General features: G+C 42.1%; 1 protein-coding gene across 8 annotated transcripts in view; it reads right to left on the minus strand.

The window, feature by feature from the left end:
• Positions 1–1,975: 1,975 nt before the first annotated feature.
• The window catches only part of ALDH18A1 (aldehyde dehydrogenase 18 family member A1), a 28,364-nt gene continuing 2,739 nt past the window's right edge, over positions 1,976–27,600 (minus strand). For 2 of the 8 annotated variants that reach the window (XM_027655352.1, XM_027655351.1), the window contains exons 2-18: positions 24,336–24,459; positions 21,439–21,662; positions 19,720–19,869; positions 19,529–19,633; positions 18,034–18,192; positions 17,353–17,443; positions 15,640–15,764; positions 14,732–14,876; positions 13,242–13,315; positions 12,496–12,595; positions 11,283–11,503; positions 7,844–7,981; positions 7,539–7,734; positions 7,265–7,386; positions 4,754–4,940; positions 3,784–3,879; positions 1,976–2,846 (exon numbers count right to left, since the gene is read on the minus strand). In XM_027655352.1, the coding sequence (XP_027511153.1) occupies positions 2,665–2,846; positions 3,784–3,879; positions 4,754–4,940; positions 7,265–7,386; positions 7,539–7,734; positions 7,844–7,981; positions 11,283–11,503; positions 12,496–12,595; positions 13,242–13,315; positions 14,732–14,876; positions 15,640–15,764; positions 17,353–17,443; positions 18,034–18,192; positions 19,529–19,633; positions 19,720–19,869; positions 21,439–21,662; positions 24,336–24,429 (2,409 nt within the window). In that variant the 5' untranslated portion in view covers positions 24,430–24,459 and the 3' untranslated portion in view covers positions 1,976–2,664. Of the gene's footprint in view, positions 2,847–3,783; positions 3,880–4,753; positions 4,941–7,264; positions 7,387–7,538; positions 7,735–7,843; positions 7,982–11,282; positions 11,504–12,495; positions 12,596–13,241; positions 13,316–14,731; positions 14,877–15,639; positions 15,765–17,352; positions 17,444–17,526; positions 17,985–18,029; positions 18,193–19,528; positions 19,634–19,719; positions 19,870–21,438; positions 21,663–23,317; positions 23,437–24,335; positions 27,430–27,600 lie in introns of those variants that run through there. The other 6 variants (XM_027655350.1, XM_027655349.1, XM_027655354.1 and 3 more) reach the window with 6 other exon arrangements.

The raw sequence follows: 27,600 nt of genomic DNA on the forward strand, positions 1-27,600 counted from the left end.
CAAAACCCTAATGCAATAAAATAATATTTGACTATAATTCACTATACTTCAGTAATACAGGAGATATATAAATTATTGAGACATTTAAGAAAGGGTTAAAAGGCGTTTTGGGCACCAAAATGCCTCAGGAAAGACACAAAATGCCACAAAAACACCTCAAAAAGCCCCGGAATTTAAATAAAACTGACTAACATTTAATAAATAGAAATAAATTAAGGAAATATTTAAGTTATTTAAGAAAGGGGAGGATGAAAAGGCGATTTTGCCCTTGAAATACCTCAAAAATGCCTCTGAAAAGTCTGAAATCCCCAGAGAAATCCCCCCAAGTTAATGCTGAATTAATATTAATAAATTAAAGCAGTGGTATTAAAAAACTGAGGGGTAAAGGTGCTTTGGGCACTGAAATGCCTCAAGAAAACACCAAAAAGCACCTAAAATGCCTGTTAAATTACTACACTTCATCTAATTAATAAATATTTAAGTTTTAGGGTTAGTTGGTTTAACTAGGGTGGAACTTTCAGGTAAAGTGTTTAAAAGAGAAATTTGGCTCCGAAATGGGGCAAAAAAGCCCTGAAGCCGCGTTTAAATGAAGCAAATTTAATCAGAATTAAAGAACCTGAGGCAAAAGTTACCTACAATTGAAAAAATTTGAGGCAATTCGCCTTAAGGAGAAACAGGGTTTAAAAGTGTTTTTAGCCCTAAGTCCTCTCAGAAACTCCTCAAAAAATACACCAAAGCTCCGCCAAACACCCGCGATTAAAACTAATTAATCGACTAAATAATTAAATTATTCCCCTAGGGGTTTAAATTAAGGCAACAAATTAACTTAAGTCAATAAATGGGCTTTAAACCGGCCGCAAACCCTTCCGGATTTCCCCGACTAAGCCCCAAAACCGCCTCAAAACCCTCCGCAGCGCCAACTAACGCCTGAATTAATCCCTTAGTCAACCCCACGAGCTCCCGTTAATTAAATCTGCTAATTAATTAATTAAACCGCCACCACTCCTCTCCCACCGCCGCCGCCAGACTCAAGCAGCGACCCCTCCTGTCGCTCCTTATATCACCCCGGTCGCTCCCCCCCTTTTACGCCCGGCAGCCAATCAGCGCGGCGCTCCCCTTAGCACAGCCCGCCCTCTGCCGGAGCGGCGCCTTCGCGGGCTTTCGCTGCTCAGCCAATCAGCGCGCGGCTCCCCTTAGACACAGGACAGCGCCGGGAGCCGTGGCGGCGCTGACCAATCAGCACCGTCTTTGCGGAGGCGCGCGAAGAGCTGAGCCAATGGGAGCGCCGCGCACCTCACGCCGGCGGCCAATCAGAGTGCGGCGGCCGGGAAGGAGGAGGGGAGGGAAACAGCGGCAAGTAGGGGCCAGGCGGAGAGATGGAGGGACCCGGGGGGACACCGCGCCATTTTTGGGGTCTCCAAAGCAATTCAGGAGCTTCCGCGCTGCCTCGTCCCGCCCCCCCTACCGCTTTCCCTCTTCAGCGCGCGGCTTCACCACCACGTTACACGCCCGCCATATATGGATTTTATTTGCATAAGGGGGCGAGACCGCCTCGGCACCGCCTCCAACAGGCTCTGCCACCTGGGTCATTTGCATAAAGGGGCGGGGGTCGACTGCCCATATATGGAGTTTATTTGCATAAAAGAGGGCGGGGCTTATCGGCAACCACGGGAGTCCCGCAGCGCCCTGTCAGTGACCCACCGGGACCCCCAAGGACACCCGGCTGCCCACAGGGACCTTCAGGGGCTCCCCAGGGCCCCACAGATGCCCCAAAACATCCCAGAGATCCATAGGTGCCCCATAGCGACCTCCAAACCGGAGAGTGGGACATGCTGCATCCAGCAGGGAGAACCAGAGAGCGGGACACACTGCGCCCTGCAGGGAGCTCCTCCACTCTGCGGCCAAGGGAACTGTTCCTACAGAGCCAGAGCTTCATTCTAGACAAACCATCATAGAAGTAGAACTGCTGTCGGAGGAGGGGTTGTGGAAGGTTAAGTTTTATATAAAACCAAAGAAAAATAAACCTTTCGTACAAATAAATAACAAAATTCATGCAGCGGACAATTATATTATTTATCTACAATATTCAACAATACAAAGAATGAGATATAAAAGGTTTCTTGGTCAAAAGCTTACTACACATTTGGAACACCTGTCCCCCTGTCTCAAGAGTTATCAAATACAAAGAAACTAAGCGTAAAGCTTTCTGGCTTTCAAGAGCTGCCATGATCATAAAACTGAAGAAAAAACCGCTCAAACCCCAAACTATTGAGTCTGTTCTCCAGAACAGATACTTGAATAAAACAAAGACTTACAGGAAAAAAAAAAAATCATGCTCCACCCCCCAGCATATTTGCTACAGGGAGCATTGGGACAAAAAAAGAATGCAGCAGATGTTGAAATCCTTTCTTACGTTACCTGCATGATTTGGAGAAGTCTGTCTGTGGGAGGAGTGAGGTCAGCCTGCAGATGCTGTTTAAGGAAACTGAAAGGGGGGGAGGGAATCTCACCAATGCGATCATTTTGTATTAACTGTACCGCAAATGACCAAGGACAATGCTCCTGAAGATGAAAGACAAACTCCTTCACCAGAGATTGTCCTGAAGCCTGGACATCTTCAGAAAATAATTATACTCCTGGGTTTTAACTCCAACCCCAACATTCTCAGTTAGCATTTCTCTGAGGGAGTGGGAGGCTCTCATGAAGATACTTCATGCTCCCGTGCTCTGAGAAGTCAGAAACAACATGATTGTCCCCTCTCAGCAACCACTTTGTAGTTAAGAGTCCTTCGATTCCCACTGGTCCACGTGCATGGATACGAGAAGTACTAATTCCCACTTCAGCACCTGTAAGAAACACCCAAAATAAAGGCAGTTAATCTCCTGCTGATGTTCACTTCATACTAAGCAGTTTTGCACCTTTATGTTAAAAAGCTGCCTGCCTTTCAGGGACCTGCCATTATCTGCTCCTCTCCAAACGCCAGAAGTTCTGTTTACCTGATATAAAAGTTAGAGGAGGTTAACTATTACATTATAAATTGTAATGTTTATACTTCTGGCTGCTACAGAGTTACTTTCAGAAAGAAAGATGCAAGAGAGAGAGAGGTATCTCTTACATGGAACTTAGACTTGTTTCCTGAGGGTTTAATCCTTTAAAACAAAAAGACAGTAGCTAAATTGGTCAAGATTATGAACTTACATCTTTTTTTATCACACTGAGGAGATATTGCAATATCTGAACTAAAATTTTTGAATCACATGGAACACTGAATGTTCCAGATAACAGATTAACAGCCTGCAGTGGAGACTTCAGACTTTCTACCTCAGGAAAGAATGTTTCCCTTGTCTTCTGCAATTCAGAGAAGTGCACCTGTTTATTTAAGCAACTCATCCTCAGTTTGGTTCCTGCCCTTCATTCCTCAACACTGCAGGGCTGGCACACTGGACAGCAGCTCAGTCTGCCCAGCAGGACCAAAACATGTCATTCTTTACAGCATCATTGGGAAGAGAAACAAAAAGAAAACTGTTTACTAGTTTCACATCCTGGGTTGCACTGTTCTATCACCATATGCATGCAGCACACTTTGACTGAACAGAGCTTCAAAGGATTCAAACCAGCTTTGTGTGTCTAGGCTTCAGCTTTTCGTACAGAACCTTTCCTGAAATCCTCTTATTAGACACTAAGATAAGAGACTAATCCTATCTTCCAGGGCTCGTACTGCCACACTTTTCACACACTCCAGCAAATTATGCAGTTGCATCCCTGCAATATTCTCTCTCTTACCAAGTCCAAATCTGTAGCCATCAGAGAATCGGGTACTGGCATTCCAGAAAACACAAGCGCTGTCGACATGCTGGAGGAAGAACTCTGCTGTTTGCTCTGGGAAAGTGGCAGAGACAAAAAAAAATCCATTACCTACAGAATGGTCATGTACTTCAATAAATACAACACAAACCAGTGAACAGATGTAACTATACAACTTCCATGTGCAACCTTATCAGACAGTATTTAAACAGCCTGGGCTAAGCCATGCTCATTTATACCTCCTTCCCAGTATGCTTACCAAGTAGACACAACTGCAAATGTTAAAAGAAGCTTGTGAAGACTAGAAGAAAGCAAAAAAAAATGTCTAATTCTAAATCATCCAGCCTAGAACTTTCAAAGAGGGATTTAGTTGTATGACTGGGGAGAAAAAACAGCTGCCCCAAACCACATCTGTCAGTCAAACTGTTAAACTAGAGTCCGCTCTCCATTAGTCTAAAACGTGGAATTGTTCTAGATAATGAAAAATCCTAAATTCAATTGCTATTGCAGGTAATATTTGGGAACCAAAATGCAGAAATACCACATGCAAGTCTGTGAACTGCAGGTCAGTTGCCCTTAGTGACAAGACAAACATTTAGGATCAGCTCTATTTCCAGTAGAGTCCCTACAAATCACCAGTGCACCAGCGGGTTATATGGTATCAAACACATGCCTTTTAGTGACACTCATTTAAGCTCAGCAGGAGGTTCAGGAACAGAAGCCTGCTTGACTCACACACTGTTCAGATGCAGATCAACGTGACCTTACGCAGCTGATTTTCAGGAGTTGTGGGCTTGCTTTGGTTGGAGAGTCTCGGCACAGCTCTAGTTAGGTTTTGAACTGGCACAGACCCGAGAGAAGAACTACTACAATGTAATTAGTTACACTAAAATCAAGAATCAGCAGTCAAACCAAAACAGCAGCTTAAGGAAGGAGATTGGTCACTAACCATTCTCTGTGATAATAACATCCGTGTGAGAACTTCCATACTTGTGGATATGTTCAACGGCCTCGTGAACGCTGTCCACCACCTCAATGCAGCACTCCAGGTCCCCGTATTCCGTGCGCAGAGATTTCACTTCTGAAGGGCTGAATGTCAGGTAAGATGCAAACTTTGGGCCAGCGTGAATCTTCACCTGCAATGACAGAAACACTCTGTGCTACTGACCATAACAGAGCCTTCCAGGTGAAAAGTGTAGCTTCTTGTACTCTGTGTGGGGTGGACGGCACTCCCTGTGGTGCAATGTTCTGGACTTGTGACTAAAACAGCGTTACAAACACACCAGTGTTTTGGCTGTTGCTGAACAGAGTTTGCACACCATCAAGGCTTTCTCTTTTCCCCCCCACTCTGTCCCCGTGTAGCAAGAAGGTTGGGAGTGTGCAGGAAGCTGGGAGGAGACACAACCACGGGAGCTGACCAGAACTGACAAAGGGGTATTTCCATGCCAGACAATGTCATGCACAGCAATTCAGACTGAGGGGAGAAGGTTTTGAAGAAGGCAGGCATTGCTCAGAGACCGGCTGGGCATTGGTCTGCTTGTGGCAGACCACAAGTAATTGGCTTTGCCTCACTTGCAGGTGTTTTGGGAGGCTGGTGGGGTTTTTGTTTTCTTTTCAGGAGGGGGGTATTGTTGGGTTTTTTCCCTCCTCTTCATCCCCTTTCTTCTTCCTCTTTCCTTCACTTATTAAACTTATCTTTCAACCCACAAGGTTCCTTGCTTTTGCTCTAACTCTCTCCCTCTGTCCCACTTGGGGCAGGGCAGAGTAAAACACACAGCTGAATAGTGCTTAGCCACTGACTGGAGTTAACCCACAACATGCAGTGTAAGAAAAATACACCCATACTTTGGGAAACTTGGCAGATTGGTGAACTAGAAACAGGGTCCAATAGCTGATATGCCCGGTTGGCTGCCTATCATGACAAGCTCCCAGCTCAGGACTCATTTCAAATTATTTAAAGCATCACATTGCTTAGAAAGTTCTCGGACAAGAAGACAGTACAACACCAAGTGTTGGGAAAACAGCTTCAATAAAATGCAGCCAGTCCTGGGTTTAAGAAAGCGAGTAACAAAAGGAATGTTTCCAACCTTGCACCTATGGAAGTCTAAGATCTTGATCAGCTTTTAACCCTTTATTTTGTAAAATGATACCAGCCTTCTCTGAAGAACATGTTTCAGACACAGAGGAGTTACCAGGTCCAAAACCAAGAAAACTGACACAGGTATTTTTCATTTGTTATAAAGAAGATTTAACACATTATCAACCTCTGAGTTTAATTATAGCAGATGAGCCACCTGAACAATGAGAGATAATCTAGAACAGAGACAGCAGAGAAATCCCCATGCAAATGAAACACAAGCAATTTTTGACAAGACAAACATAAATGGGAAATAAGGCACAAATTTACTAAATTTGAAGGATTTTAAGAAGGGATCTGTAAAACAGCATTTCCTTGTGCAACTATAAATTACTTTAATTGCATAATCCTGCCCAGTATTTGCATGTTTCTTGTTGTCAGGTCAGATTAGACAGAGGTAACATCCTCCCTACTGTATTAGGAGCTGGGTGGGTGGGTGGTGGTGGTGGAAATGCACTAGTACTCATATTCCTCTCATCTGAAATCCAAAGACCTATCCTGCACTCTATCCTTCCCAAGAAACAACCAAACAAGACATAAAAAAAATCCATTGAGAACTAGCTCCTGCCTATCAGCTTCTTTTACTATAACCCTTTTAACATCATCAAAACACATGGCCTCCCTATTTTACCTGCATTAATCACTGCCTGTACAATCTATTTGTTAAATACCTACTGCCGTGTCAAAACCCTTCATTTATGTGCAATTCATACTATTTAATGGATATTTCCCTCTGATGCATCTCTGCTACCTTTACTGAAAACCACTGCTCATGTCTAGACAACTCATTAGTATACTGGCCTTTTGATGTTCCTTGGACACACTAGAAGGGAAAATGGATGTGAATAAAGGGCATGCAAGAGGAAAATTTAAAAAAATCCACATGGATGAAGCAAATTCAGAAAGGATAAAAACAGGAAGTGAGTTCACCTGGGTAAGAAGCTAAAGGAATAGATTTAAGAAGAGGTGGCTTTGCATCTGGGAGGTTAACAACAATTCAGTCAGAATTTGAAAGGGTTGTGTGTATATATGCTCTTCTAAGGCAGAAGATTATTTTTGCTATATACAAGTAAGTATTTGTATCCCAGTAACAGCCTGTAGCTGTCCTGAACAAGCTGCTTTCAGACAATTTCTACAGAAAAACTTGAAGTTGTGTGGAGAAGCAAAGTTCTCCCTAAGTTCATTTACACGTACAAAGACACTAAAGTGTTATGCCACCATAAAACCAAACAAGGCTACACCTGCCAAACCAAATGCTTCTAAATTTGTTAGAAAAAACCCGAACAAAACCCACAAAACAAAACACAAGTATGAGTGACTAACCTGTTCTACTCTCAACATGTCTATGATCTGATCAAACAACGGGGTTCTCAGCAAGTCGCGATGGATCAGGAGAGTTTCCAGAGCGTTACAGGCAGCAGGATATTCACACTTTGAGTCTCTGACTGAAGTTGAAGAGTAGATAATTGGTTACATCACATTCATGACAAGGATTTTGAACAGCATACGCATAATAAATTACCATAACTACAATGCATACTCCAAACATGAAGCTGAATTACACACATGAGGTTTAAGTCACCCTCTCACAGCTTACTTATCCGTGTGACCTTCTCAACGCTGGCATCCGTGTCCACGTACACATGGCAGATCCCTTCACTGTGTCCCATCACTGGGATTCCCTTGGCAGCTTTCTGGATATTCCTGACCAGCTGCGATGAACCACGTGGAATGATCAGATCTATCAGCTTATCCAAACGGCAGAGATCTTCTACTTCCTCTCTCGTGTTCACCTGTGGCAGTTGCAATACCGACAGTTTACAGTTTGAACTTTCAAGTTTTGCTTATACATTTTATACATACCATAGCAAAGGAATAGTTGACTGAACTCCAAGCACTTACCAGCTGCACTGCATCTTTGACTCCGTGAATGGAGAGTGCCTCTTGTGTCAGATGATGGAGGATTTGATTGCTGTGTACTGCCTCTTTCCCTCCTTTAAGTAGTAAGCCATTTCCACTGGCTATGGCCAAAGCAGACACCTGTCAGAAGCATTTATTGAAAGGAAAAAAACCCAAAACCTAAATGTAATCTGGTTCTTCTGTCAGAATGACACTCACAAAATAAAAACGGGATTTTTAGTGCTGTTGATTTACTCAATATTAATCTCCAGGTTTGCTTTTATTGCTCCAAAAATTCCCTGCAAGTAACAGCACATTTAACTACAGAAATTATGTGTTAGTGTTTCAGGAACAAATTTGAGTTTTCAAGGTACTATTGCTGGGGCAGACTGCAGTGGACAGGTCAGAGGAAATCCTGGACATGGGGTTTGATAACAACTGGGCAGCTGTGTGGGCAAACACCCGAAGGAGAATAATTTTAGGAGCAAGAGCTCTTGTCCTAACTGTTCTGGTAGAAAGTGGCTAAGAAGCTCTTCCTATGAGCAGGAAGAATATTTTCATCATGCTGTCTAAAACAGAAGTCATAAATAAACAACACTTTCTCTAACTGTGGGAGAAAAAAACCTTTGGGACAATAGGCCCAGCATCATCTTTTCTGTCATCACCAGAAGAAACCAACTGATACTGTCACCCTTCTCTTTAAGGTGCCATTTGAGCCCAGCAACACAACAGACTTTTGTTCTTTTCCACCTAGGAGTATGTCAGACTTTATAAAGCTCTCTTCCAAGACTTATTTTACTTTTGTATCTCTTTTTGTCTTCCTCATCCCAATTTCATTCACAATGGCCTCACAATTAGTCCACTTTTTTAAAAAAAAATTTAAAAAGCATACACTCCTTTAGAAAACAAAATCACCTCCTCTTCAGAACCTTTTAGAATGAACAAATTCAGCATTTTAAGTTATTTTACTGTATTGCTATCTGCTGGGAAAGATTATACATATCCTTATCATTACTTGTATGTATCATCACCAAACCTACACTCATTAGTATAGGTTGGTTAGTGTAGGTTATATACCTACCCATTAGTATTCCAATTGTAGCTGTTGAAATGCTGATGGCAAAATTAGCCAGGCTCACACCTAACAAGAGATTACCTTAGTGGCACACTTTAGATGCTGATTCATAGAGAAAAATGTTAAATGCATCAGATACGTCTCTTCAGATCCCCTCCTTTCCCTTTCTAATACCAAATGGGTAATAACAACCAAAATGCTTGATATTCTACCGAATTTGAAAAGAATATTGGAAAACAAGAAACACTTTCGAAAAACACACTGAAGTATAATAGTCTAGGAAGTCTACCTTCCACAGATATTGTGTGTCTTTCTAACTGATATAACCAGACACTAAAAAGCAGTCTGATTGTATTTTAAAAATACTTTCTAAGTATCTGCCTCTCCAGACCAGTATCACAAAGGAAAATTAAAATAAGCTTATTTAAATAAAGAGGCCTAAGATAAAAAGAAAGGGTTTGACCTGATTTGAAAAAAATGAAATACCAAGAATTAAGACACAAAAATAAAAAAACTTTGTGATTAGAAGTAGAACACAAGATAAGGGGTTTCAAAACAGTTCAGTCTCTTCAAAGAATAGTAGAGCATGACTGTATTTCAGAGCAACAATTGGATTTGGTGGAATCTGTAGGAAGCAGGCTGTAAAGTATTAGGGGCAGACATATTATTTGTATATGCTCATTAGAAGCTTATTAAATCTTAAACCAAACAAGCATGAGATGCAGTAGTGAACTAAGAGGAGGGACTGCTCATCTGCACTCAGACAACATCCCACTACCAGGGGCAGCATGGGACAGAAATCATGCAATTCAAATGCAGAGGAGCCAAAGAAAAGCTGCATCAGAGAACCTTGTGTGAGTATGAAGACAGGAGGCTGCCAGGAAGCAAAGCAACCACCAAGACAAGCCATTCTGAGCCTGTAAAACCAAGCAGGGGAAGGGAGAGCCAGCAGGAGTCAGTCTAGTGTAAATTTTAAGATACAGGAAAGAGAAAGAAGGAGACATCAGCTATGCAAGGCAAGAGATCTGGGTCAAAGTGCAGGCAGACAGATTAGAATTCAAGAAGGTAACACTGGTCATCTGTGATGGACAGAGCTGGCAGTAGGAGCAAATATTGGCAGACGAGGGAGATCAGTGCCTTTTCATTCCACAGGAACACCCTTCCAGTGTGAAATGGGGACCAGTCAAAAAATTCAGGCATCAAGTACCAAGCTGTCCCCTGGTTGAATCTCACTTCCTTTTAAAGGGCCTGTACCCATCACTTTCTCCTAAAACACCTGCTCATGTGTCAGAGAACTCCTCAATCAATCTTCCTAGACACCTAATGTTAACTGTGGGAAGAAATGTTGATAATGAAGTATTTTTGTTTTCTTTTTAAAATCTACTTCAGTTGCTCAGTAAAGTAGTTGGGAGTTAGAAAGTAAGATCAAGGTTGCCTCTGCAATATTATTTCAGCACCCATATGTTTATGCATTATAACAGCATTTACTCACAGCAATACTCCCACACAGCACTACAGAGGAAGGCATTTGCCCTCCCTATCCCTGGCACAAGACAAATGACATTCATTTAAAGTACACCAGTCAAGATTTTCACTAGCCTTTCCAGCAACTTCAGCACCCAAGAACTTAAAACACCGTTCGCCCTCACACCCTTCTCCCTACAACTGAGTAAAAGCCAACCTTCACTGCACACGAGCTGTAGCAGTACAGAACACACCGCTCATAGCCTGGAACTTCTGTGCTTTCTCTGCTCGGCCTTTTTAATTTTTGTCTTCAATCATGTACTCCCCTAACAGCTCCTGTTAAGTCCTGGTATCTGTATGAGCCAGTTCCTGGTTAATCCCAGCCTGCAGTTCAGCTGGGTACAGCATGGACAGAGAAAATAAGAGCGTATTGGGAGGAGCCCCCCGGGCTGTGAGTTGGGCACTGAACACACACTCATTCAAACACACACGGGACCTGCACCATCTGAATGTATGATAACTCCTTCTATACAACAGGTTTATAAAAAACAACCTGCCCTCCCCCCCTAAAAAAAAACCAAACCAACCAACAACCAAAAAACTCCAAAACAAAACAAAAAACAGAAATCCAACCAAACAGAAAAAAAACCCCAGCCCCCTCTTACCTCTGAAAAAACAACAACAAAAAACCCCAGGCCTGATTAACTGAGTACTGCAGAAGCAAGTTCTGAAAATATCTCTGCAGAAAAAACAGGGATGCCAACAAAATCAATTGCAGAAGAATCTAAGCAAGAGTCCTTTGAAAGAAGACTTCTTGCAGTCTGTCAGCTGCTCACCAACAGAAATACCCTTTCTTCCATCATCAAAGAATTCCCAGCAGTGTAATCTGCCCCCCTTACACACCTGTGGAAGACAGTCTGGACGAGACTCAAAGATCACGAGGAGGACCCCGATGGGCACTGTCACCTGCTCCAGGTGCAGGGCCTTTGCTATCCGTGTCCTGCGGAGCACGCGGCCCACGCTGTCCTGGGAGGACACTGCGATCTGGCGCAGCCCAATGGCCAAGCTGTTCAGCTTCGACGTGGACAGACTCAGGCGTTTCAACAGAGGAAGAGCCAGTCTCCCTAGAAGAAAGAAGAAGTTGTGCTGGAAATCTGTGCTGGTCTGCCTAGGCTCAAGCAAAAGTGACTGAGTGCTGAGCCTCAGGAAAATTCAGCTATTTCCCACACTGCAGCACGTAACCTCCCTGAGATGGAAAATGCACAGCATTAAGTTTGGTAGTCACAATAAAACCGCTCGAATATGACTGTGATTTCACTCCACATTTTCACTTAATGCATACTGCTGTATGTCTGAATTTCTTACAGATTTCTAACCCTGCAGTATTTCTGGAAGGTCCAGGCAGTAATTTCATCTGTTTTACAAACAGAAATGCCAAAGCAGAGACATATTCACAGCACTGCTGTGAGACTGGGCAAGAACTTTTTAGTCTGAGCACATTCAGACACTAAGTTAACCCAGCAAGGTCCCCTCAAATACTCTGGTCAGTAAAAAACGGTTCCCTGGTATCTTCTACAGATTATTACAATTCATGATGTGCCTTTTTCATCTCTTTGCTATGCCAGTGTGTACACGTCTCAATTCCAGCTTCTCAACGAACGCATCCATCTAACACAGAAGAATGGGTTTAATCCAAGCCACCTAAAGAGAACCTTCCTCAATCAGAAGGGGATACAGTTCTCTTTGGAGAACATCACTTTAAGCGTAGAGATGACAGCCTTCCCCTCAGGAGCCAAACATTACCTTAACCAGCCCATAAAATATTCATTTTATGTATGACAGTAACAGAGATGATATTTGTTCTTTTTTTTTTTTTAAATACATCACTTGGTATTTCGCAGGGCCTCAGTATCTTCTCTGATGAAGGCAACTGTTTTATGTAATGAAGGAAGCTGCAGCTGTTTATACTGACAAGCTCTCAAAGCCCTAGATTCACTAATTCGTGCCAGCCATAGTACCCAATCCCAGGTAATGGAAGATTCTAGTTCTTCTCTTTTGTCTTGAGGCCCAGAGGTTCAAGATGATACTATTACCATAAAGAGATTTGAAATATTACCTTTATTTTCAGCCTCTTCTAAGTCCTTTTTGTTTGCCAGGAGAATTTCTTCTCTCTGGTCAGTTAGTAAGTCAGCAAGTCGATAAATAATCTCCGCTCTCTGAAAGAGAAAACACTTTCTGAACTGACCTCTCACATGAAGTCTCAGCCATTTGACATCTGGGCCCTATGCTCCATGACACATCCTCTCACTGTTAACTCTCCCAATACCTGGCCAGCTGACTTCTCCAGCCTGCATCATATTGAAAAATAAGGTTGAACACTGCTTCAACCTTTATTTAGCTTTTTATTATCTTGCTTTCCGTGCCAGGTGTTTTCACCAAACTCACATATTCTTCCTTTAGGAGCACCCCATGCCACATCTTGCCTGCCCAGTTGCAGAGCAGTGATTGCTTACAACTCTGCTTTTGCATACATGTTGTATGTTGAACTCTACACTGGAGTGAATGGAGCAAGTTGCTCCAGTCACTTCTTCAGCAGCTCTGACCACAATTCATTTCTCTCTGCTATTTGACACTATCAGGAATTTTATAAATCCCACAGGAAAGCATGTTCTACTCCACAGCCCCAAGGTACATTATCTTTTTGCTTTTCTCATCTTTGAGCATGCTACAATACAAATGACAGATCTGGCACACGAAGAATAGATTCTTGTCCCAAGGGGCCCATTTATGTTATAAATCCGTGTTGTAAAACTTGCCACACATGCACAGTCTTAACAAGTAGCTACTATATTGTTCTGTCACCTGCTCAGGCTGTAGAGCTGCCAGGGTCCTGCCACCAGCTCGAGCCATCTCAGCCTGCTGTTCTACTGTCGGGCCTGCAAAAAAACCCAAAACCATGCCACACAGACAAGGTAACAGCATATGCAGAAGTGAACACCAGGCCTTCCATCTTCCCATTCTTTGCTCAGATCAGGTAAAGAGTCTTAAACGGAAATTTCAAGAAAAAAGTTACATGCTAAAACAGAAAAATCTGTACCTGACACAAAAGTACTGCTGTGATCCCTGTGTAAAGTCACGTGTGATGTGTGATACATGTGGTGAGTGTGCACCATGTATCAAAAAGACTGGACAAAGGACAAAAGAACAGCAGGATATGTCTCAAGGCATAGTAGGCTTCTGCATAGTAGGCTTCTGAAAGAAAGGAGGCAAACTTTGAAAAGTTTAAGTATCCAGCTGAGGAATGTATGCATGGGAACATATGAAAAATAAAGGGAGCCAAAGCCCAATCCTGTAACAGCTCACAGAAAAATTGCTTTCCCTCTGTCTCTCCTTGTATGCATTTTAGAATAAAGGTGCTGAAATGATATGAAACAGGTAATTTATGTTTCTGTTTCAAAACAAGTCATCATGTTCAGGCAGCGTTTCCCCCAAGAGTTCACAAGTAACTCATGGATAAACTAAGTTGTTATTTTTAACTCTCCTGAAATCTCCTGTAAACCAGATGACTTGAAGGTGCTAAATACAACCCAACTTCTGTTTTAAGAAGGGTCCCATGGAACTAGCCAGAGTAGGAACTCCAATGTTATGGAACATATAAAGAGGTGTAGTGGCAAGTGTAAGAAAAGGACTTGCAGACACATGATTAATTAGAGTTACTTAAGACGTGTTAAAACATCTTTTTAAAGTGATATCATACTTTAGAAAGTATGGCATTTTTTGGTGTTCTTTGAGAAAACTGATATGTATGTAAGCAGATATAGCTGATTTCTAAAAGTTACTTGAATTTCCCAAGTGTGTTTCTTGGAAGATGGAAGACAAAGAGAAGATTGGAGTAAACACCACAACAGTCCACAGGGACTTTTGCTGTTTGCTGTGTTTGTAAGACACTCAGAGTGGGATCACAAGATTAAAAGCTTTACTGCTGATATAAATTTATTATAATGGGACTAACCAAAAAGGCTCTTGACCACAGTGACACAGAGTGGGTTCAAAGTATAATTTGACACATTCATACAAGAAATCCATTAAGGATTATACATGAAGAAATTCACTTGGCTTAAAGTGCAAGCCAAAAGTATCACTCCACACTTACCCTATTGTGCAAAGGTCACAAAGGGAACAAAAGCAGGGAATTCAACATTTTCTATCCTTACTCTAGAAAATAGCTTTCAAAATCCATTTTTCAAGCACAGTGTGGCTTGCCAGGTATTGCACAGGTCTAGACAAATTTTAACTCTAGCTTTTCAAGAAATCTCTACAACTCTCAATGTACACATTACCTCTGTACTCACCTGCAGGTTTTACCTCTGAAAAAAAAGTTCCAACTTTTTTCCCTTCCACAATATCTGTGATGACATGACCTGAGATCTTTGGGTGGGTTCCATTTGCAATCACTACAGAGGTGCCTCCTTGGAGGGCCCACAGAGCTGCTTTCACCTACAGCAAAGGATAGAGCCAGTTCCAAGAAATTCACTTGTGTTATTTGAGTCACCACTCACAACAAGACTTCTTGGCCCACCCTGACCTCCAGACTGATCACTTGTGCTTTCAAAGAGCATTCAACACACTTCAGGAATTTCCATAATGTAGCACTGAAGGAGATCATGTATTTGCACTTTACCTTCCCTTCCTTAACCAGCTGCCCCTTTAGAAGCATACTTCAAATTTTCCTAACAGTTTGCTTTTTTTCAAGACTTCTGCAAGGGCACATTGGTCATATGTTCTTTCTCACCATTTCCTTATGCTGAAAGTTCTTATTACTCTTCGGAGAAATCCAATTTTCTTTTTTGAAAATATTCTGTTGCCATTTTTTCTGATGTTGATCAGGTATCATGGATTAGCTTAATCCACTTTAAGTGACCACATGATATTACTTGTACTGTGGAGCACTGTTCTTGCTCAGGTGCTGGCCATTACTATATAATATTAAAATATTATTCAATACCATTAGCTGTCTGCATTACTCCCTTAATGTCTGATCAGTCTAAGCATTCTTGGCTGCTCTGACCAAGATGTAAAGGTATTGTCACTGCTTATAAACCTCTGGTGAAGCTATGAAGTTTGCTGAAGGGTTACTCGGGTTTCCACACAAAGTTTTTACCTACTCTTTTCCTATTCAGCTTCTTATTGGATTTGTTTACTTATCTGATTCAACAAAAACATCCTTCCCAAAAACAAAATAAAGGTTCCATATTTCTACCTTGGCTTCCATGCCACCCATTCCCACTCGGGATTTGGTTCCAAATGTTACAGACTGCTGGTCGCCTGGGTAGAATATGTCAATGAGCTTTGCATCATCAGATCCTGGAGGGCTGTTAAAGAGTCCTGAAATAAACAATAAAAATCAGTTATATACCCTCATGTCCAAAGCTCACGCGTGAAAAAAATAAAAAAAATAAACCAAACCAAGCAACATGGGGCTAAAAAGCTGTATTCCACTTTAAAGGATTGAAAACTTCCCCTGAACCCTGCTTTTTGAGCACGAAACACTTCACAGGTAGTCTCAAGTACAGGTTTACTGAAAGCCTAACAAATAAGAAAGCAAAACCCCACATGCTGAACAGCAGCATGCAAGCTGGGACACAGTGATATTTGGTTGGGATTAGAGACAGTTTACAGCTTTTATATGTTCAACATCAGGCCTTACATACACAAGCCCCCAACCAAAAAGACAGAGGACAATACTCCTCACTAAAGCCTCAGATGATATTCTTGAATGCTGGGTTGTACAGTGAGAAACTGGGCAATTCAGAAACACGTAAAAAGGGTTTAGAATTCTGCTAAGAAGGAACACAACACTACAGAGACATACTCTACTAATATTTTTAAAAATCAAATAATTTTATGTAACTATGTTTGGAGTTTAATGACACTTTAGTTTACCTAACATATTAAATTTGAACTCTTGAATCACTTCCCAGAAATTCTATGTAAACAAATAGTGCCATGACAAATTAGATTCACACATATCTGTGTCCATTCCTGACAGCTTGGGAAGGAGAGGACACATATCCTTCCACAAACAAAATGTCACACTGAATGAATAAGCCTGCAGGGTGGGTGTGCTGAGCATTATTTTTTTTTACAAGCTCTTCTGCTTATTGCTTTTATGAGTTATTCTCAGACAGTCATTTCAACTAGAATCAACCATGAAACCTGGTTGAATGGGCTAAAAGAAACTGTATTTATGGAAAGACAGCTCCTTCTTCCTCAGGGCCTAAAGTATGTGTTGAAGTCCAAGATCCACTGAAAGAAATCCATCTGGAAAAGATGAAAAGGCTGTGACTTGGGTGATGTGGTCTGCACTGATGTGAAACTGCACCCACTACCCTCCTCTGTCTAGAAAACAAAGTTCAACATCCACAGGTAACAGGCTTATGCTACAAAAGCACAGCTCAGAAGACTTGAGCAGTGTAAGCCAAAAGTCTGAGAGAAAAAGCTTGGAAGATCAAAGTATATGGAAAGCAATGACCAGGACTTCTGCTGATAATTCACTGAAACAGTACCTGATGCCAGAAAAAACAAACTATTGCAGAATAGTATTTGATTTATAATCCTTATTCTAGACACAGCCTTTATCCTGCAGGGATATCATACAACTGACTATCATACAACTCTAGAAGCTGACAGAAGTACCACAGTACACGTGGTATTCTGGGTTCTGAACAAGTCTCAGGTTCACAGGCATTCTCATCCACCCACATTCAACAGTGTGACCTTTGGCTTATTATTATTATTAATAAGTCTTTGGCTTATTCCACAGCATCTGCAGGGGGTACAGGCCTGCAGGAGTTAAGGAGTATGTTGCAATTGTCCACCAAGAGATCAGTAAAATATGAAAAGAGGTTGGTTTGACAATCTACTGTAAAACTTCATTAAAACTAAAAAGAAATTAAAGAAATTACTCACAAACCTTCTACGTCTGAGAGAACAATCAGGAGATCAGTTTTCATTTCCACAGCCAGTCGTGCTGCCAGACTGTCATTGTCCTTCACACTGATCACCTGCAATGCACGTGCACATCAGCAGCACTGGGGAGCAGGAGGAGCTAAGAAATGTTTGGTGGCAACACACAAAAGCAAGTTACCTCAGCACTAAACAAGGCCTCCTGGGCTACTTTGTTCACACCCACCGCAATTTCGAAGGTGACCTTTGTGTGGAAGCACATCTGCTTTTGGAATGCAGTACAGCAATACCAAAATGACAAAGCAGTGGCATCAGTACCTGCATTCTCTACCTCAGTGCCCAGGGCCAGGGCAAGGGGCACTAACTGACCCTGCTTTAAGCAGAGGTGCTGGACTAGATGACCTGCACAAGTCCCTTCCAACTTCAACTATTCGGTAAAAAAACAAATTAGGCATGCTTGGTTTTGTCAGAGCAGATATTATCTGCCCTGCTTTCACCCCACAACAATGTATCACAACAGACACAGGCAAGTCAGCACAGTCTTCCAGTGCCCTCTGGCCACACTAATTGTGGATGTGTGTTTCCCTGCTCTAGGCCTCAGAGGTCCCCAGTTATGGCAGTAGTCAAGTACACATTAGAGTTGTACCGTCTGCAAGCAGGAGCCACCCCCTTGCAATACTTTACCCACATTTACCCCCTGCAGATCACTGTTTGGCTCTGGAGGTGGAACAACAGCATCATTGGTGTTAATTATAGGGACAATATTCATCCTTAAAAGCTCATGTAATGTTCCGTTTAAGTTGCGACGCTTCTGTTCATCATGGAAATCCAGGTTGGTGACTAAAATCTAAGAGGAAGAAAAAAAATACTTAGTCTACCACCTTTCCTGAGAACAGAATCATAAACTTACGTATTAACATGTCATAACAGAGCAGTCATGCCTTTTGGGTCACAAAAGAAACAGAAACTACATTTCAAGGATATAGAATACAAGTGAGAAATATTCTTCCCACAACATTATAGGTTTACATGCCTTAACTTCCACTGGAGCCTACAAGGGCCTTTCTCAGGTCACACAGGTCACACAGCCCAGGAGCAAATTTGGAAAATAAAACTGTAATCAGAACACAGATGCTGATGGTAACTACTCAGACCTAAACAATTCAGTGGACTACTCAAGACATTGCCTTTCCTGATTTTCCTCACAGTTTCATGTTCCTACCTGTAGCTAGCAGAAGGGATGCTTTATCTCCAGACTTCTCTTCAGCTCACTAGAACTCACTTGCTTTTCTGAAAGAATTTTGTCATTAAAGTCTCCTGCATGCAGATACCATCCTTCTCTTTTTGGTATTTTAAGACCAAAAAAATCTCAATGTCTGCTCTGGAGAGACTGGGTTTTTTTATTTTTACTCTGTAATTGGATATTTGAGAACTAAGTAAACAACTCCAGCACACAAATGTTACAATAGCACGTCAAATCCATGTGTGCTCTGACCTTTTTGGCAGAGACAATGAATTCATTTATATCAAAGGAATGACAGTTGCCTACGGACTTTAACAACATTCTAATCCAGCACGACCTATAGTGATTTTTAGCTATATGTAAACATTTTAGCCATATCAGCTCTGCCATATTACAGGAAGAACTTCCTCCAAGAAAGACTTCATACTAGGCTCCTTAACTCATTAAAAGTGTCTAAACAAATAAGGCGTTACAGTTAATGCAATTCTGTATTCCCAGAGTATTTAAGATAAGCAAAGCCTGTTTAAGAGTAGTTCAAGTGATAGAGTTGCAGCCTTCAGCATAAGACCCAGGCTAGGGAAACCATCAGCCACAAGCTAGAAGGGTCTGAGGAGCAGATGGGCAGAAAGTTCTGAAGTGTGGATATGCACTTCCACCAGCTTTACAGAACACGTGGCAATTTAACCACTTGTGATTTTTAAACCCTCACTTTGGATCACCATTGAGCTTTTGTGAAGAGATCTTAACAGACTCTCCCTGCTATATAAGAGTGGGACACACTTGAACCTCAGAAGGAAAAAGCATATTTGTTTTTATCTTGACGATGGATAACTCCATGTCAGAAATACTTAGCAAGGCACTCCTGTATAAGGTACCGTTTATATGACAATAATAAGCCCCAAAAGTAGCAAGTCAGTCTAGGAAGGAGGGAATGCCTTACCTGAGCTGCACAGATGCTGTACTGTGTAAACATGGCCTCGTACAGGGCCATGAGCCCACTCTGGCCTGCTGCTGCACAGGCTCGGGCCTCCAACACTGGAATAGCCTACAAAGACAAAGAGCAGCTGTCAGTGACTGGAGCAGGTACCACCCAACATTTAAGGAAAAACACAAGTGCCACCAGCCTCTCACCATGTCTTTCAGCTGACTCTGGCCTGAATGAAGTGCTTGCCTCACACTCTGAGAAAGCAAGATCTCATGACGCAACCGCTGCTTTCCAAAGGCTACAGCACCACTGGTGACAATCATCATCTCTCGCCCCTGGTTTTGCAGCATTGAGACCTGTAGGTACAGAAAATAAGAAACAGGGCCTGGTGTACCCTCATTGCCAGCATGACAGTCCTGGCTGTTATAGACAACCTTATGCTCACCAGTTCTTGCTGACATAAGTGCTGTGATGCATCCATGGATGCACAAATCAAGGCAAACATCCTTTAAGATATTTCTGCACACCTTCCTACCCACTGAGGAGCTATGCCAAGGACTGTATGCCATCTACAACTTCTGCTAAACCGTCTTTTCACAGTACCAGTTTTTATGACAGAATCATGTTTGAATCTTCAGAATACATATTACATGCTAACACTTCTACATCCCTCACCTCTCTACCACCATTGCTACAGATAAGGAAAGACATGAAATGTAAAGGAGCAGCTGTATCTTCCACCAATCTTCTTATTTCCCATCCACTCCCAAAGCTACCATTACACAGTAACTTTGAATTCTAGGAGTGAAGAGGCCAACTAAAAAAACCACTTTAGATTACTTCTTTCTTACACGTATCTGTCCAGACTCCTTTCAAAGCCCTAAAGCTAAATGTCTTATGTGAATTTGATTTAACTTTACTTCTCAGAGAAAACATGTCCAATCCTTGCCAAAGTAACTATTTCTTTTTGGAGAACAAATACATGAGTTGATCCCATCAGTTTTTCCTACAAGTAATGAGGTTTCAAGCTTTTCCCTAGGGGAACTCCGGAAATTCTCAGGTAATCAAGAAGGGCTGACTCTTTCTGAAGAGTACACAAACTTCAGTACCACCTTCCCACCAGAGCCAGCTAATGCCCCAGTCATGTCTTACCTATGGCATAAAAATCTCACTGTGCAAACCTCTCACACTACACTGGGTCTGGCCCAGATGGAGCTAACTTTCTTTATAGGGGTTTTGGATTTCAGTTCTAAAACAGTTTTGATAACATTCCTGTGTTTTGCCTGTTGCTAAATAGTGTTGCACGGTATCAAAGCCTTCTCTTGCCCCCATGGTGACCAGCACTTGCACAGCATCAAGGCTTTCCTTTTTCCACTATGTTCCATCCCAGCAGGCAGCCAAGGGGCTGGGAACAAAGTTCAGAGAGGACACATTCAGGAGAGCTGACCTGAACTGGCCAAAGGGATACTTCAAACCACGTAATGTCATGCACAGCAATAAAACTGGGGTTGCAGAACAGCAAAATGCAGGGGGTTGTCTTCTAATGTGGCCACCACTCAAAGACCAGCTGGGCATGGTCTGCTAGTCTGATGGTAGTGAGCGATTGCCTCAGAATCACTTGTTTCTTTTCCCCTCTCCTTCACTTATTAAACTGTCTTTATTTCAACCCATGAAATGGATTACTTTTGCTCTTCCCATTTTCTTCCCAATCCCACTAATGGTGGGGGAGAGGTGCGGGGAGCAAACAAGAATCTGTGTGGTCGGGGTCAACCCACCACCCCTTCAAACAACGATGTCCTGAGTTACCTGGTTTATGGAACCACAGCACAAGGGATTGAAAAAGAGGGTTTACTACAATCTTCTGCACCACTCAACAACCCCTGAAGTTATCTGAAGTTAAACCAAACGTCCAGGCTCAGGATTACCTGCTCTACAATCGAAGCCAGCCTTCCAAGGGCCAAGCCACACTCATCCCCTCGGGTCACGACAGCACTACCCAGCTTCACCACGATCCTCTTGGCGTGCTTCAGCTCGCTCCGGTGTGCAAAGGGTTTTCCATGGGCACGGCTGAGAGGCACCGTGAGAAATGGAATGTTGCTCCAGCAACGGATGGATTCATTCCTTAGTCTTTGGTTACGGTGAGGAAGGTCTGTGAAGAAAGAAAGAAAGAAAAAAGAAAAGCAGTTTTAAGTGTTTTGTTCAGACTTTAGGCCCTTGAAGTCTTGCAACATTTCCTCCCTTTCCAAGGCTAAAGCTCACAACACACACTTCCAAGTGACTGGGAAAGAGAAGTAGCTTTCAATTCACCAAAACACAGTGAGAACCAGTTCCATCTGAGCAGCACTAACCACCCCTAAGGTATACAAGGCAATATCCCATGCATCACAGATCTCTGACTCTGGGAATCTAGAAGACCAAACTGAGGGACACTTTAAAAGAGCCCACGCAGCTCATATCACAAGGACCAGTTTTAAAAACAACCTCCTTAGCCTTGTCTTTATATTAGATACAGTTATAGAGAGTTTTCCTGTCTGTAGTAGTAAAGAAAGCTTGACAGTTAGGAAAGAAAAGAAACACAGCTTTTACAACACCTCTGAGTCAGGTATTTCTGCACATTGCTTAAGTAGGGGCAGTTGCAGGGGGATGAACATATGAACTCAGAGTCACGTGGTGGTGTCCAAACCCTACGACAGGAGACACAGTCGTGCCCCAAGCCTGGCAGGGTTCAGGAAGTCTTTGGACAATGCCCTCAGTAGCATGCTTCAGCTGAGGCCTGCAGCCCTGAGGCATCAGGCAGTGGGACTAGATGACTTACACCTGAACTATTCTATTCTAGTCAATCCTAACGAATATTTCATCTGAAGATGCAGAGACTTCTTTATAAATCAGTAAACCGAACCCTATGCCATGGTCAGTTACCTGATTTTATTTCATATGTTCACTATGTCTAATTTTGATGCTCTGTAATACAAAATGCATTAATTTATAATCTAAACATGACTGTTCTTGGTGCTGGAGAAAGACAGGAACGAACACCGTCCTACATAAAAGGGAAACCTGTAATTTTAACAATGCTTTAATTAAATAAATCTTTTGTTCATTATACACATAGAAGCAGCTTAAATGATTGATCATAAATGAGGGCTGCATTAAAATGTCACAGAAATAAAAGCAGCAAACGCAATTTCGAGAGGAGTTTCATTTGCCTCTCATTTTCACCATGGAATACTTGTGGATGTAAATAAGGTCTGTAAAAAACTGGGTGAAGGAGTCCAGTTTAACTCTTCTTTCCAGCGTTATACCCTATTATTTAGTATTTGCTTATCCTACACAGTATAACCAGAAAGGAGTAAAATTTATTTCCAATTTTCTTGGCTAGAGATTCAGGATTTAGAAAGTTCCAAGAAGGCAGCTGCTGAGGGTTATCCAGGATCTTAAAAGAAACCATTTATTTTTTTTCAGAAAAACAAGGGAAAAGACAACAGTTCTAGAACAAGCAGAGAACTTAATTAATCTCTAATAAAGTCCTAACTGCTAATCTTGCTCTATGGCTGCATACACCTGCCTTTTTTAGTTACTTTACACTGGACTGAGATGTGAAATCAGCTCTCACCTTACATATGCCAAACACTTCTGCTGATGCAAGCCCATTAACTTGCTCTGTATGCAATTAGGAAGGAACTGACAGAGCCAACCAGTCCATGTTTTAGACACACAGATTTAAAGGCACCCCAGTTTTTATATCTTGTACCTTGTCAACAGTTTCACTTCCTTAATAAAGAAGGGGAAACATATGAAACATACTCAAGTATGTGGCACCACAGATCCTTTTATGTAACTTGCATGAGGCTTGCTTCTCAGGAGTAAAGAAGCAGAATTTCAAAATACACCTGAGCTGAAGACAACAGTGGAGAACAAACACAAAACAGTGGAGAACAAAAAAAAAACCTGTGATAAATGATCACTCCAGCTTTAAATCACAACTGATGAAGTAACAAGAGTTGCTCCACTGCAGGATACTGCCAATACTTAGGAATAAACTCACAATTAATGCTGTGAAAACTACTGACTTTGGAAAATGACGGATTTTTAGAAATATTACAAATACAGAAGTCAACAGAGCCGTAGATCATAAAAACAAGTTTAGCATTTTCAAGATTTCCACATTTAATTCATATAATTACTAATAAAAGAGAACTGTTAACACAGAGACCAATGGGAAATTAATCTTGCCTGCAAGGGTAAACAGCTAATCTCTTGATCTAATGGAGTCTATCTATCTTTGCCTTTTCTATTTCAGACTACTCATGAAACAGACACTGAATGGTTCTCTCAGGTTAGATTTTCAGGGAAGAGATATTTACAGGGCACCAATGTATTTACACTCAGGTTTCCTGCAAGCATCTTTCCACTTTTATCTACTCCAAATAAATTTCAGCTTTGCACCTTGCTTTACTCAAGACATCTGTGGGCTGAAAAGACAGATGGGGGAGCAGACATAACCAGATCTTGTTTTCTAGGAATGTATGAGGATGAAATAAAGAACTTTTACAGTAGCAGTACTTTCATAACTGATTGTTTTTTTGCTTGAAATGCATGTCAGAATGAAAAAAAACACAAACTCAGACATCCAGATGAATACTACTTAGTTGAGGGAGCGAGTAACGTTAAGGAAGTAGAGCTTCAACTGCAGTTCACTTCAGAGGTTGTAAGTTTGAATGATGTTGATGAGATGATTTTCTTTCACCACAGCAAAGAGCACAGACATGCCCAGACACAGTGACCAGCAGTACTAGAAAGGTGTGCTGTCTCTCATACATACATGAACGGGGAATGGCTGCCACAGCACGTGGAGACAATACAAAGCACCATCCTGGGGAACGGACAACAGGGCTCAGAGCAGCTTGACACAACATTCTGAGATGCCTTCTGCAAATCAAGGATATCTGCAAGTTAAAAGGGAGGAAGGGGGAAAACTGGTTAAATATCAGTGACTTTCCATCTATATTTCTCTCTTCACCCACTCCCCCAGTCCAACTCATCTTTGTCCTGACAGTCTTAATACCATTTCCTTGTGCCCCCTCTCCATTTGGCAGAATTTGGTTAACTGTGGCACAGAAGAACTGAAGGCCCCTGTTCTCTATCTGCTGCCAGAAGATCATTATAAAGGTAAAGAAAAAAACATGGTTCCCCAAGAAAGGAAAATGCTATTAGCGAATGTACCTACAATGGATAAAAGTCCTAATTTTGTCTACAGAGAAGCCTGGAAGAAAAAAAAAACCACAGAGAGAGGTTGCATCATCCAGACTTCTCTGCACACCCCACAACAGAGCATCTCCTACACTTGTCATGAACCTCAGCCCTAGTTAATACAGGAAATATGCTCGTTCACTTTTCCTTGAACACTATCAAATTACAAGATGTTATCCATGATTGCAAGTAAGGACACGAATTTCCAAGGTACTTGACATTAGTCTCCCTTGACTGAACCTGTAAACAGTCAGGATTCTTCTAGTTCTAAAATTCACTAGAGCAAGTACACAGCAAACAAGGGATAGAGAGTCAGCAATTTCCTATGACAGCTCCAGTTGAAGTAAGGCATCTACTATCACAAAGGAACCAAAGGAGATTAACAAGCATCCAGTTCTCCCAGACAATATTTAAGCCGTGAAACCTTCCCTTCCCCTTTTACAAAATTTTGCTTCCTTTACTTGCTTTCAATCCATTTCTCTGCACCATTGGAATAAAGCAAACACCACTGTAGAAGCTATGGGACAGAGAAGGTATTGAAAAGAGGGCACAGAGGTCTTATAGTAACTGCATTGGAAGGCTGCTATTACAAATACCAGGACAATTATAGCACTGCCAGTTCTGGCACATGTGTACGTGAACATTATCCTGCATCAGCATATTGCCACTATCCCTCATTATAATCCTTACAAAAATCTACAGCTCTACATTAGACAAGGCAGCCACCAGCAGATAATGGTTCTCTAGTCTAGTAAAGCTGACACTGCATGCCATTTTAACAGTATTAATCTGCAATGTCCCTCCAGTTCTGCATTTCATCTGAAAAGGCAATATAGACCTCTGCCAGGATGAGGCAAAGGACTGAGCAGATGATGAAACCAAGCAAGGACTCAGTTTTCTCCTCATAACAGGGAAAACTTCAAGGAGCTGGGAAACAGTCCTAACTAGACATTCCTCCTCTGAGCCCTTACCAGGCACCTCTGCCTCTGGGGCTGCACAATTCCCACCATTCACAGGTGGTCTGGCTGTTCCAACCTTCCACCCTGAAGTTCACCTTCACACCTACTATCAGACAGTCTTCTCAACAGGATCTTCCTTGTGTCTCAGAGGGATGCTCAAAGTCCTGACAACCAGAGCTGGCAAACAATGGGTCCTTTATCCAGAACCCCTTCCACCACAAGTATCCTGAGTGGGAGAACCACCACCCTAACTACAGGGCTGCTGGCAACTAAGAGCAACCCTGTCCTGGGAGGCTGCCTCCAGCTTCCCTTTGCCAGAGACACCTTTGCTGAAGGGGAGCAGACAGTGAAGGGTGAGAAGTGTCACATACGTGGATGTTTGGAAAGAAAAAGATTAGAAAAAAAAGTATGTTTTTGAAACTTGTGAGAAAAGGCAAGGAGACCAAGTTAACAAGAAAACAAAGTTTAAAGCAGCAGCAGACATCAAGAAAATGAAAAGAGATATGTGAACTAGAAATGATGCTGCCAGAAAGCACAGACAGAGCACAAGGTATGCTGTAAGCCACAAGCTTTCTTTAAAGGCCAGTCCAACTCCTTTCTCTCCTCTCACTCAATCAAGGACTCAAAGCTAATTTCAATCCTCATTTTCCATTCCAATTTCAAACTCACATTTCCACCATTTTCAAACCTTTAATGGTTCTGGTCTTCAGTAACGAACTAAAAAAGTTACATAATTAAAAATAGAATACAAAAAATAATAAAATACTACTGCTTTACTTAGAGAGAGCAATAGGAAGAAATGCAAAATGCACAGTTCAGATATTTCCCCTAGCATCAGGTTAAACTTTTTTTTCATCACCAGAGAACCCTACTTCTTCCAAACTAGCCTCTGAACATGACCTTTAAAAAAATATCATTTTCCCATTATCTCTTTAAATGATGAAAGTTGTCCTCATATTGTTGCTAATAGAAAGCAATACTACTGGCTAGTTTTCATATACTTTTATCTTCATAAAAGCTGTTAAATAGCACTGTACATTTATTCTGTTCCAGATCAGTGTACACAGACTTAGTCACCTTCCAAAGCAATCAGAGATCAGAAATACTAAAACTGGTGCCTTGACCAACAACAATCTATAACACTTTTTCCAGTCTGTTGGCCACAGACCCGTGAGATGTCCGTAAGTATCTGCTGTGAGTTGATTAAAATAAACTAAATAAACTTTTCTCACAGTTTTATATATAAAGGCAAATATCTCAGTGTTAGGACATTCCACAAGTGAAAAAAATCTGGAAACCAAACTGACAGAAAGAGCTATTCTGTACTACACTTAAGCAATGAAGTAGAGACAAATCAAGTTCCAAGGAAATGCACACAACTGCCAGGTGGTCTTTACCACAACACAAATAAGTCCTCTGTGACATGCAGAGGCTTTTGCTATTTAAACCGTTTCATCACCTTACCAACTAAAACTTTTGCAAAGGGGAAAAAACCCAAAACTCATCTGCAGTTCTTCGTGTAAACTTAAACCCTAGAAACCTTCCCAGAGGGGCGCCAGTTCAGAAGAGCTGACTAAAATAAAGGAATCCTTCAAATAAACGGTGTTTCGAGCAGCCCGCGAGCAGCTCCGCCGGGTTCTGCAGCAGTTCCAGGCACAGGGAAGAGGCGGCTCAGAGCAGCGAGTGCCACGCGGCTCCTCCCGCCCAGAAGGATCCCGGCGGGGCCAACCCGTGTCCCGGCCCCGGAGGCCTCCCGAGAGCCCCCGGGCCGCACCGGCGGGAGCTCGGTGCTGCTCCGCTGTGCCAGCCCGGCTCTGCCAACCGGGCCCGCAGCAAAACCGGGGCTGTACAGCAGCAGCAGCAGCAGCAGCGGCGGCA

This window comes from Corapipo altera, unplaced genomic scaffold (assembly GCF_003945725.1).
Source record: "Corapipo altera isolate COAL_440 unplaced genomic scaffold, ASM394572v1 180, whole genome shotgun sequence".
Classification (NCBI taxonomy): domain Eukaryota; kingdom Metazoa; phylum Chordata; class Aves; order Passeriformes; family Pipridae; genus Corapipo; species Corapipo altera.